The sequence below is a fragment of the Telopea speciosissima genome, chromosome 5 (genome assembly GCF_018873765.1).
Source record: "Telopea speciosissima isolate NSW1024214 ecotype Mountain lineage chromosome 5, Tspe_v1, whole genome shotgun sequence".
In the NCBI taxonomy this organism is placed as follows: Eukaryota; Viridiplantae; Streptophyta; class Magnoliopsida; order Proteales; family Proteaceae; genus Telopea; species Telopea speciosissima.
In genome coordinates this window covers 18,280,102-18,292,864 of record NC_057920.1, presented here as the reverse complement: position 1 = coordinate 18,292,864, position 12,763 = coordinate 18,280,102, and the positions used below count along the sequence as shown (strand labels likewise).

The following is a 12,763-nucleotide window of genomic DNA, read 5'->3' as shown; positions in this document are numbered from 1 at the left end:
TTATGCAAGCATATGTTCTATCCCCTCAAATCGAGAGTCATTTCGATAATTTCCCATTATCCTAGATTTGTTTGGGAAGTAAGAAGCCCCTTTGACATCTCTTCATCTGCAAAGAATTCTCGACGTGAAAACACATAGACAAAGGGCTGATCTTTGAATAGAAAAATGAATGGATCTGCAGGGTCCCAATTGAATTGGCTTATTCGAAAAAAGCCTTGTTCTTTGGAAGATCTATATGGTGTCACACTCTCTCACTCTCTCTTTCTCTCATTACAAATTTATATTGAAAATAAGCAATATTTTTCAGTGTAGAAATTATTTTATCTATTACTATTAACTTTTATTTATGACCTATAAAGTATTAAGGAGAAAGAATGCCACCTAGTTACGTAGCGCACGTCGTCCTTACGCCCAGACACATGGGCACGCGTAATGACCACCGCACCCCCTGGAAAGATGGAAATTACAGGGGTGTACAAGGTCATTTTGAATGCCCATGTCTAGGCGCAGGGGCAGCATGCGCTGCACAACTGGGTCTCTTTCCCAAATTATTATTATTAATATTAGGGAAAAGGAACGCCACCCGGTCATGCAACACGACGTGTGTTTGCGCCCAGACACAGTCGTGCAACACGACGTGTGTTTGTGCCCAGACACAATCATGCGTAAAATGACCGGCACACCCCACTAGAAAGGCGGAAAGGACAAGGGGTGCACTGGTCATTTTGTGCACACATACACACACCACGTTGCGCGATCAGGTGGCGTTCTTTCTCCCTTATTAGTATAAATGTCCTCCTTTTTATTGACCTAGACTACTCCTATCTACCATTACAACAAAAAAAAAAAAAAAAACCAACTACTCCTATCTACTTTTATAAGGACGAAGCTACCCTTTCGATTCTCTACCTTGTCGATCTCTAAAACCAGTACGAACCGCGAACCGAGCAAACGAAGAAAGACGTTAGGATGCTGTCGATGAGCTGTGCCTCTTCTAGGTCATCAGTTCCCTCAGCAAAGGCTCTCGGCTTTTCATCCCCACTCTACCTCTTCCATAGAAATCCTAGATTCCCTAGGATTCTCAGAACCTTTTGTTCATCTGCCTCAACTGGAGACTCGGTTTCTGATCAATCTCAACAACCTCATGTCGTCCAGAGAAGCAATTACTCCGGAGTTTGTCTGGAAGAGACTGTTGAGTTTGGATCTGAGAAGTCAAGGCTTGACTCCTGGATTTCTTCTCGTATTGCCGGCGTCAGTCGAGCTCGTGTCCAGTCGACCATTCGTTCGGGGCTTGTTAAGGTTAATGGCCGTATTGTTGACAAGGTAATTTCGATCAAATCATGTATTTCTCTCGTAAGGGTTTGTGGTTTGTTTTGTCTTCTTCGTGTTTACTAAAGAAAGGTGTCCTTGTAGTTGCTTATCTTTGCATTCTGACTGATAAGAGCTAGTAAGAATCTAATATTTCCCCATTTGTGAGGAAACTTTGCTTCCATGGTCCGAAATTCATTCAATTTTCATGACAATGGTGGTGTCTGAAAAACGGGTTTTATACTTCTAACACTTATGGGTTATGACTAAGCCAAAAACAACCTTCTCTGTGTTTGTCGTGCAAAGTTGATTAACTAATAACTGAAGAGCATTCTTCTCCCTTGGGTTCGGCTATGTAATTCAGATTACACATTATCAAATATTTCAAAGAATAGTAGATTCTAGAACATTGGGAACTGTTTTTATCCATTGTTTTACATTTTAGAGTTTAGTTCTCTAGTTTGAGCTTGAGTTGAAATATGGGTGAATGCTTGCTGAAAGGACTGTTAGGCTTGGCCATGCGGCTCATCCCATGATTTTCCACATGGTAAATCCCTTGGGTTGCTGCTTTAGGGATATAATGCCAATAGAGTATTAGCTCTATGGTTTTGTAAAGTATCGGATTGGAATCCAACTGACATTCGTACCCCAGTCTATTAATCTATTTACATTAGTACACCAAGATGCCTTATCTTAGTCTAGTATTGGAAAATGTCAGAATATTGAAAGAAAACACTTATCTTCAAGTTGTTGAACCTTCAAACGATTTTTGTTTAACGAACTCTTATGGATCCTGTGACAAAACTGAAAAAGGGTGTACCCAATGTGCAAGGCTCCCGCCACTACAGGGCCTGGGGAAGGTCATAATGTACGCACCCTTTCCCCTATTTTTGCGGAGAGGCTGTTTCCATACTCGAACCCGTGACCACTTGGTCACAATGGAGCAACCTTATAGTTGCACCAAGGCCCGCAGCCCACTCTCTTATCCTATGTCAAAACTATGTTAGCAAAATTGACGGGCTGAGTCGTGCCACCTAACACTCGCCTTAAGACCGTAGACGCCCCTAATGGTGCAGCTGGGTGAATTGTGAATAGACCTCCAAGATAAAACAGCTCACTGGCACCCCCAGTAGTCGTGCACTCAATTACAGCGTTGTACTCAAACTAAAAGTAAAATAGTTAAAACAAATATAACTTGAGACACTCAAAACAAAAGTAGAGCAAGACTTCAATCCATACAAATGACTTGAGATTACAACCCATACTCACAACAATTACTTGAGAAAACTTGGTGAGCTCAATGCCTAGAGGTCCCCTCTATTTATAGAGGAAGAGTGACTTCTAGAGAAGACAAGAAGAGACAGTCTCCCAAGAAGAGGAAGAGATAGAGTCTCTAAAATGAAGAGACAAAGTCTCTCAAGAAGAGGAAGAAACAGTCTAATATCTTTCTAGACAACACATGAAGGTTCATGTACATAAAAGGTCAAGAGAGGGTGAGAAGATTAACACATAAAATATGAACAGCCATTGGCAAAATGAGGTTTTGAAAATCCAGGGGAAAAATAAACTCCTTTCTAAAAAGTGATGGGCGGCTGAAAATACAAAATTGAGATAGATAGATAGATAGATAGATAGATAGATAGATAGATGGCCATTGGCAAAATGAGGTTTTGAAAATCCAGGGGAAAAATAAACTCCTTTCTAAAAAGTGATGGGCGGCTGAAAATACAGTGAAATTTTGTAATACAGAGGAGGATATATGGTTGAATCTAAGTCTGAAATTTGACATCTCGCCAATCTTGACCAAAATGAGGTTTTGAAAATCCAGGGGAAAAATAAACTCCTTTCTAATGGGCGGCTGAAAATACAGTGAAATTTTGTAATACAGAGGAGGATATATGGTTGAATCTAAGTCTGAAATTTGACATCTCGCCAATCTTGACCATTATCTAGCTGTCCATACGATCAAGATTTCTATATCACTCTTCCATGTGGCAAAATATGGTGTCAATCTAGAGATACTATCTATTCTTGCTGGACTAGAAACACATTTGTCTTTGTATTTATCATACATTTTGTTTGTACTTTTGAAATTACAGTTGCAATAACAATTTCTCTAGTAGATACGTAAGGGTTCTGGATGTGAATTTTTTTCTTACTAATTGTGGGAGAACTTAAATTTAAGGTTTTGACACCATCTGATATGAATTTATGACTGAACCTTTTTTGGCCTCTCAAATGTGCCAGCGTAGTAAAAGCAGGCAAAAATGTTGAGGCATTCTTTGGCCTCTTTTGAATGCCTTCCAAATTGTACTTGTAGTGTGGTGTCTTTTGGTAAGTTTATGGTGTTGACCATGTGTGTGTAAGCAGGTTTCGCACGTTGTCAGAGTTGGGGATGAGGTTAACTGCACAATAATGGAGTTGCAACCGTTAAGGGCTGACCCAGAAGATATACCTCTTGATATAGTGTATGAAGATGCTCATGTTCTAGTTGTAAACAAACCTGCAGATATGGTAATTCTTTTACAATAGATTTATCTTATGTGCTTAATTTTTTGTTGTTATTTCGTTATGCATGGACAATATCTGACTTCTTGCTGGTTAGAATTAGATTGTGTGAATGGATGAAAATCCTGCTTTCTACCCAATGATTCTCCTAAGTCCTATCTAGGTTGTAGCTTGAGCTATTTCAGGACAGCATTTTGTGAAATTTGGCCTTGTTTGACTTGACATCTATGAGGAAAAATCAGTATTTTGGCATTTGACACTTCTATATGAGAATTGTATTGTTAGGTGAATGCTGTCCCAAAACTAGGTTTTCCAAGCTTCTGAGTAGAAACTACGGGAAACGAACGAAATGGGTCGAAATGTGGTATTTAAACTTAACCAAAGTAATGTTTCAGCTGAAATTTTGCCGAAACCTCGAAATTTTTGCCGATACTTGTGCATTTCTCAGTATTGCTTTGGGTTTCGCTTAGATCTTTCAAGAAACCAAAATATTCCGGTAGGTTTTGTGAAATTCCGCCGAAACCTTGTGCCATTGCTGATTCCTGGGTTTCTTTAATCTAATTTTATGCATAGGGTACTACCATACCAGTTTAGCTATTTCATCTAGCCTTCATTATTGAGCTTATACTATTTTGTACTTGGCCTTTTCCTTTAACATTTTCTTGTGTGGTTTCTAGGTTGTTCATCCGGCACCTGGCAATGCTAGTGGAACTCTTGTAAATGGTATTCTTCATCATTGCAGTCTTCCAACAGTTGGATTCCCAGATAGTAAGATATTTTCTGAAACAGCAGATAGTTCTGATGATGAGTTTGGTAGTTATTCCAGTGCACAAATTTCCAAGGAAGAGATGAGTGCCACAGAGTATGGGGCTTCTGTTCGGCCTGGTATTGTGCACAGATTGGACAAAGGAACTAGTGGATTGCTTGTTGTTGCAAAGGTGTTCAATCCCCTCCCCCTCCAAAAAAAAAAAAAGAATACCCTAATTTTAAGAGAATTCATTCCAAAGAATTGGTGGTATGCAACTTCATTCCATTTTGCATCACCATGAAGAAGTAGTTTTTTGTTCTTATATTTATTAGTTAAAGCTTTCCAAGAATAAAATATGATGTTACTATTAATCTCATATGTTGTCTTCATCTCAATGGCAGGATGAGCATTCTCATGCCCATTTGTCTGCACAATTCAAGCTTCACACCATTCATAGAGTGTATTTGAGTCTTACTGCAGGATTACCCTCCCCACTTTCTGGACGTATTGAGATTCCAATAGGTCGTGATTCAAATAATCGGCTTCGCATGGCTGCTATCCCTGGTGCTAGTAAGAGTAAACAGGCACGCCATGCTGCTAGTAGGTGATTCATGGCCCTTCATCGCTGTCTTTATTTGCATATAAATACAAGGGAGGGTTTTCATACATGACCGCATGAGGGGTGGTGACGATGTATTAAATAGGGGGGGGCATTTGGTCATTTCAACCCCCTATTGTGAAAGGGGGGCATGGCCGTGCACAAAACTTTTGGCCATAAATACAATACGTGTTTTCTTGGTTCTGTTGTTTCAAGTTATGTCTAGTGCTGTGTTCTGGGTATAATTTTTCAAGTAGCAAGGGGCTCCTTGCAGTCAAATGAGAGTTCTTGCTCTGAATTATTAGAACACGATAAGTACCGGAAGTCTTGTTACGCACCATGTCAGCTTCATTTCTGTATATATGGGTTATGGGGGAATACGGCTTAAATTGAATATTGAACATCTTAGCCTCTCTGGCTCTCCGTGAAGCGGGGTAAGGCAGTGTACTTTATGACCCTCCCCAGACCCCGCAGTGGCGAGAGCCTCATGCACTGGGGACACTCCTTTTTGTGATTCTCTTACCATTTCTGCTATTTGTGAAAATATCATGACAGCAACTTAGGTAATTTTAGTGCCTTTTAGGGCAAATCTTTCCCCACAGCCCGTTCAGATAAGCTTATCCAAACAGTCCATGTTTGAGCCCTGTGGAAGTCTGATCTACCAGATTCAATCATTGGATAGGGCAAGCAACATTTGGATGGTTTACATGTCAAATTTTTGTGGCCTATGTCAAAGATAGGGCCCACCCTCTAGTGGATTGGCCACCTACCATGTTTCAAAGTCAATCCCAATCATATAGTCCACCATAAATTGAATCTTTCCCCTAGACAAATGTTGACAAAGATTGACTTGTTAATCTTTTGATGTGATGAAATGCTTTAGGGCTGACACTTACCACATGAATCAAGGTTAATGTGGACAATATGGCCATCTAAATGAAACTTCGCCTTTTAATAACCAAACAAATCTAAGTAATGAACCTGGCATTGTGCATAATTCAAACAGATGCATGTATCATTTAGGCATCTTTGGATGCAACTTGGTTTTGGGAAGTGTGTATAATGCATGATTACATGTCTGCTATGCATAGGTGTTGACAACCTCCTCATATGTCATCAGAAGTATGGTGTATAACTTGATATTATTTTCAGGAACACTCCTAAAATTGTACTTTATCCCTTCTAGTTGTGGCATGGTATCTGACTAAATCACTTAGTACACCTTATAGAAAGCTGTTTCTAATATGAGATGATTGATGCTCCTCATGATTAGCCTAAATATTTATTGTATGGCACATTTCCTTTGTTTTATTGATTTTTCTGCAAGTACAATGTCATCTCATAGGTGTGCTAGGAATCCAGACCTCATTGGCAGTTTGAAGGCTCCTATGTTGTCAGAATTTAAGTCCTTATTCTTCTTCTACTTTTCTCTTTTTTTTACCTCCTCCTTTCATGTTAATCTTAAGATGGATTGAAAATTGCACCAGGTATAGGGTAATTGAAGTTTTGGCTGGTGGTGGCTCTGCACTTGTCAAATGGAGTTTAGAAACTGGGCGAACTCATCAGGTACTATAAGCCATTCTGAGTTCTTGATTCAGACTTTGAACAGTGATAGGTAACTGTAGGGGTGCAACTGGGGCCCGGAAAGCCTGAGCCCACCAAAAAATTTCCAGGCTTGGGCTGGGATTGGGCCCAGAAATTCCAGCCCTAGGTCTTTCCCGGCCGGGCTTCAGGTTGAGGCCTCGTTGAGCTAGGTCCAGCCTGGCCCTAAGCTAGGTAGGTTTGCAATTATTCATGTATTTATAAAAAAAAAGGGAGGGGGTGGTGTGGGTTTCTCTTGAAGAGTTGGAGACATGAACCATGACATGTAGGAAAATAAACAAACAACAGGCCATCAAGACAATCAAATCTTTTGATTTTATTTTTAAAACTTGAACGTCAAGGCAATCAATCTTTTGGTTTTATTCTTAAAACTTTTTAAAAGAATATACAGATTCGAGCCTTTACTCAAAGCCTGCACCTAACGGGCTGGGCTTGGGCTGAAGCCATCCCAGCTCAGCCCAGTTGCACCCCTAGGTAACTTGAAAAAATAAAATTTAACAACTTTTAATTTAACACTGTAAATAGCGAATCCTTAATTTCCCACTTTTTCCATCTTTTTCACACTTCCCCTTTTTTGTTTCCCTTCCTTTTTCCAAAATTCTCCATTGTCAGACTAGTGTGGTCCAAAATTCTGTCCTATTTTAATTTCTATGAGGTATGGGCTTTTAATTCTTTGGGTTTTATGCAAAGGGGCTGAATTATAAAGCCCAATAGTGGGGGTCTAAAAGGGTGTACAAAAAATAAATATTTTAATTCCTGGTGGGGCCAATTAGAGGTTAGTTTAGGATTGATGATGTAGTTGCACTTACATTGATGGACCGCCTTTTCCCAGTCTAGTGATCCAACCACAAAGAAAAGGATCCAATCCTGGTTGTCAGTTCAGTAGGAGTATGTAGGAATATATTTCTCTATTTGGGCTTATTTTTGTCATTTGATATTTATTAATATTGCATTCTTGTTTAGTCAACAATAGGACTCGTAGGAAATAAAGTTGTTTCAGACTTTCAGTTTTGGAGTCTTTTTTCTTCCTTTATATATGGATGTAATCCTTTGAAGATGGTATATTGGAATGAATAAAAATTTGATTTTTTTCTGTTGTCATGACTTGTTGGTGCCGAAGTTGGTTCATTTGATCTTATTCCTTGTTCTAGTTCAACTTCTCCTTCTGGTTCTTCGTACTCAGGTTAAATTTCCTCCTCTAATCTCTTCCTTTTTTTTGTCAGTTTGTAAACTGTCTTCTACCATACTCTCTGTTTTGGGGCAATATCTGCAACCAAATACTTAGGGATGGATCTCCTTTGTTCATCTTCCTTTCACCCTGAAAATTTGTGTGGTGAATATACTCTTAGGGGTGACCTAATCCCCATAGCTTGGATCTGTTAGACCCTCCCAGCTATGAGTTCTGAACCCATCTTTGGGAATAATTCTGTTCTTACCTCCTACCAGATTTCAGAGAATTTTCTTGAGTTTGTTTGTTGATTATTGGATCCATCGTTGGATGCACCCAAGAGTTTCGTGAGTTAGAGATCTTCTCCTAAATTTTCAAATCAATCGGACTTTTGTTGAGAGAGTTCTCAATCGAAACAAGTCCTTGTTGTACCAACTTTCAGTTTGATCATGAAGAAGATGAATAGTTTTTGAAATAGAAAATAAGGACAGTTTTGCTAAAACTATTTGATAGCCCATGCACTCTGATTTAGTTCTATTTTATCCCCATTCAAATTTAAATTTCCAGAATTGTCCTTTTCTTTAAAATTATTTGCTCTTCTATCCTAGGGTTTGTTTGTTTTACCCAAAAGGTTCCTGAATTATTCTGGTATATTTATGAAATTGCCATTAATCATCCAACTTGAGTTAATTGTCACTTGTGGGCAAATAGTGACCATAAAATTTAGGGTTTTTGTAGCCCGGGGTTGCATTAATTTATCTGATAGTGGTTGTCATAGGTCCTGAGGGCCCCATTCCTTAGTTGTTAGAGTTTTTATTTTTTAATTTTTTTAATGAACATATAGAGTTTTGTCTTGAGTACAGTCCTATTAGATGTAGTATATGTTTTTGGAGGTTTTAGTAGTTTAGCAAGTCGAGTCCTAATTGTATTTTCGAAGTTTGTTTATTTATTTTAAGAAGTTAGATATTAGGATGAATATGCAAACCAGCAAGCTTCTCAGCCCCTGGTTTGTCAGGAAAAAAACATAGTCCTGGGCCTGCATTGCAGCCAATCAATTTTGATTCCTAATCTAGGATTAGGGTTGGCTGGCTGCATCATAGACACCAACGTCCATGGCCATATTAGAAACAGAAGCGTTATTTTTTATTATTTTTGAATATTCAAATACATGTAATCACCCCTCCCTTACGTATGAGTGGAATATAGAATTGGGATTTGAATTGCGTAGCTGAGAAGGCTTCCTCTTTTCTTTCTCTTCTCCTCTCCTCTTTTTTCTTCACTGTTCATGCCTTCATGTTACTGTTTCTGGTATTGTTCACGGTACTGTTCACTAATCCTCTTCTCTGCAGATCACACCTTTGTTCTCCCTGCTAATCAATCTGCTTTCTTCCCTAGGCAGCAGTCCGTTCTTTTCTCCGTCACAGGCTGTTGGAATACGCAAACCAGCAAACTTCTCATCCCCTGGTTTGACAGGAAAATAGTCTAGTCCTGGGCCTATGTTGCAGTCGATCAATTTGTTGATTTCTAATCTAGGATTAGGGTTGGCTGGCTGCATCACGGACACCAACATCCATGACCATATTAGAAACTGAAGCTTCTATTTCCTGTATGAGCCTATATATTATCACAGCATGTGCCCTCTCAGCACTTGCTCTATATACCTTGTTACCTTCCTCTTGATTAGTCCAATCCTGCCATTTTTTGTGCTCTTATTAGGTTCAGCTTCAGATTCTATGAAGAATATGTGACACCTAGATTGGCTAGACCGCAAAAAGAATCCATACTCGTTGATTTTACCTTGTCAGGCAAATCTGCTCCATGAGCCTCTTGGGCAATCAACTTATGAAGCTGTCTCCTTGCTCATTGAGCTCCAAACACTAGCTTGGGATTGTAGCTTGTATCACATCAGGTGGAAACTTCTTCTGTTTTGAAAGTCCAAAAAAACTGTTGTTTGGTTGGGAATTTGGGATAACCTGATTTTCAGTAAACAATCATAACATAGGCCCTCAATCTTTTGTTGTGTGGCCAATTTTGAGTAGCTGAGGTATGACTTTGCTGGTTGAGCGTTGCCTTCTTTTTATGTCCCTGAGTTTCTGTAACAAAAGTGGTTTAGGTACTCAAATATATTTGTGTTTAGCCATGTTTGAGGTAGTGGGGTTAAGGCTTTTTCTGGTTGACTATCACAATTCTATACCTTTGGTATATAATAACATCTACCTGTGCTGCTGGTTTGATGTAGATCCGTGCACACGCGAAGTTTCTGGGAATTCCTCTTCTAGGTGATGAAGTGTATGGTGGAACTAAGAGCATGGCCCTCTCATTGCTTCGGCCTAAGACGCCCTCCAGCTTGCATGGTCACCTTTTGCAAGTGGTTTCAAAATTACGGAGGCCTTGCCTCCATGCTCTTGCTCTTGGGTGAGATAAGGAACCTTAATCTTCACGGATTGCTTCTGCTCCACTTTGAATCCCATAGATCTTATGAAGATTGTCAATATGGTAAATTTGCTCATTTTCCTCTTCTTGTATGTTCTGTTTTCTTGTAGTTTTGAGCACCCACATACTGGAGAGAACATGCAGTTCTCATGCCTGCCCCCTGATGACTTTGCTGAGGTGTTGAGTCTTCTTCGTGGTATTGGAACCCAAAAGGTAAGTCTCCTCTCAATCCTAGTCAGAGGAGAAATGTGCAGTTATCATATCTCCCTCTACCCATATGGCATGTGTGTGCCCGACTGTCATAGCATAACAACAACTAAATCAGATAAATCATATTATCTGATTATGGGTCATTCCTCCTGTTTATTGGACAGGTTGGACCATTTGGTTTGGTTGATTTGTCGGTTTCTGCTTTTCTAAGACAACCCCAATTATATTGTTCTCACCTCTGTGCATGTGGGCTGTATGGATGGAATGATGTTCCATTGTTTCCTCTCCACTATAGCCATGACTGCAATGCATCAATCTTCCCAGGCTGTACGAGTGTGAGAATATAAGTGGGTAGTCTGCAGTGATAAATAAATCTGGACTGTTCAGTAGATGTGCCATCCCTAAGAGGCTGGGCAGAATACCTTTGCTGTGTGTTGACTGTAGAATTTCATGAATCCTTTGTTGATTGTAGCATTTTCTGGAATCTGTTATCCTAATTATTATGTCCTGTGCAGCCTGCACTGCAGAAATGATTCTCTGCCCACTACCACCCATTAACTGAAAACCTAAAGAAATCACTGGTCTGCGTAAATCAATTGGAGGCGCCTTTGAATGTAAGATTCCATCATTTCAGAGCAGGCTATGGCTGAGGAGATTCAGTGCACAGAGCTAGCAAGAGGAGCAGAATAATGAATGAGGAGAAATGCTGACAGCCTCTGTCAGCTCCGCAGTTTTATTGTGGAAAGATGTCCTACAAGGTACCCTGTAATTGAGCACTCAACCTAGACATTGCTTGTTATCACTTAGTAATCATGCTGTTCGATGAAAGGGGCTTGCTTTAGGGACCAACCCCAATGTGAGGGAGAGTGTGTAACTGTTGAATTGCTGCCAGGATGGACTATATTAAGAAAATTTCTATTACAAGAAATAGGAAAGAAGAAAAAAATTTCCATTCATCATTATTTTTCCTCTGTTTCGAAATCAGGGTTCATTTGGTCAAGCCTGGCCTGAACTGGAACCAGGCAGTTTTTAGGTTCACCTCTCTCGGTCTGGGTTTTAAAAACTATGATTGAGTGTTTTTCATTTCCCTTTTTCATGCAAAGTGAGGTGCTTTTACTGAAAAAGCCTTTGTTTACAGTGAATGCGAAGCTGTTTAACATCCTATTGTTTACAATTTAAAATTCTTAGTGACAGCATGAACATGTAGTTGCAAAAAGTTCACAGGTCTTTCATTCAAACCTTGGCTCCTAGTCATTGTTTGTGTTTTTAACTTCATTGGTAGGACAATGCGACATCAAGTTCCATCTTTGAAATGAAGTTGTAACAAGGTTGGTTACAAACAGATTTATCCTTATATAAACGTTATGTTGTAATTACAAAGAACTCAGGGTTATGTGTAAAAAAACCACATATATTTGACGTAAGAAATATTTATATTTGAGTGTTTGAGACTTTGAGTGCCTGCAACTATTAAGGAATTGGACTGTCTCGTTATTAAATGTGATTAGAACCAAGTTTTGGGATCGATTAGAATATGGAACGGTTTTGGGATTGGTCTCCTTGCAATTGAAACTGGTAAAAAACGATCCTGATTACCCAAAACCGTACCATTGTGTCTGTATTTCTAGCTATTAATCAGTTTTGCTAGAATATTTTGGATCTTTTATGGAAGCTTCAAGCTGCATCCCCGTTTGAAGGAGTTTATCTGGAAGTCTTAGTTAGGCAATTTAGCTACTCGATATAAGCTTAGTAAACTGTTTCCTGTTGATGTTTTCTGTCCTTTTGTGTCTGTGTGGAATATCTTCTTCTCATGCTTCATTTCTAAGCATATTTGGGTTTCTGGTCCTCTTGGATTGCGTACAGAGCTTTTCCAGTCTTTGTCCTTACTCGATATTTTTGAGTCAGTTGATTCGAATATATTCTCATGCACTGATGTTGCTCACGTGCTTTCAATATCAGCTATAATGATGTATTTTATTGGTTTTTCAGAAATAAATGTGATTTTCAGCATCATCTATTCTGTCCACACTGAATTGTTGACATTCTCAACAAATGGGTTGCTGTTCTGTCCCTACTACTTGGGTCTTCACCATTGTCTCTTTCTATTGTATCTATTAGATTAATGCCACTAGCTGAATATCAAGCTATAACATCTGAGGATGTTCTCATTATGATATGTGATGGTTGT

General features: G+C 39.3%; 1 protein-coding gene across 1 annotated transcript; it reads left to right on the top strand.

The window, feature by feature from the left end:
* The first annotated feature begins 892 nt into the window (after positions 1–892).
* On the top strand, positions 893–11,247 carry LOC122662738 (RNA pseudouridine synthase 2, chloroplastic). Its single transcript, XM_043858459.1, has 8 exons — positions 893–1,323; positions 3,679–3,822; positions 4,494–4,754; positions 4,966–5,168; positions 6,650–6,728; positions 10,172–10,347; positions 10,476–10,578; positions 11,091–11,247. Exons 1-8 carry the CDS (start codon positions 970–972, stop codon positions 11,106–11,108), a joined length of 1,338 nt encoding a protein of 445 aa, XP_043714394.1. The 5' UTR covers positions 893–969; the 3' UTR covers positions 11,109–11,247.
* The last annotated feature ends 1,516 nt before the right edge of the window (positions 11,248–12,763 follow it).

Coding starts and splice junctions, on each gene's coding strand:
- LOC122662738 (XM_043858459.1), top strand. CDS start 970: ATGCTGTCGATGAGCTGTGCCTCTTCTAGGTCATCAGTTCCCTCAGCA. Junction 5,169..6,649: donor GCACGCCATGCTGCTAGTAG/GTGATTCATGGC, acceptor AAATTGCACCAG/GTATAGGGTAATTGAAGTTT. Junction 10,348..10,475: donor CTCCATGCTCTTGCTCTTGG/GTGAGATAAGGA, acceptor GTTTTCTTGTAG/TTTTGAGCACCCACATACTG.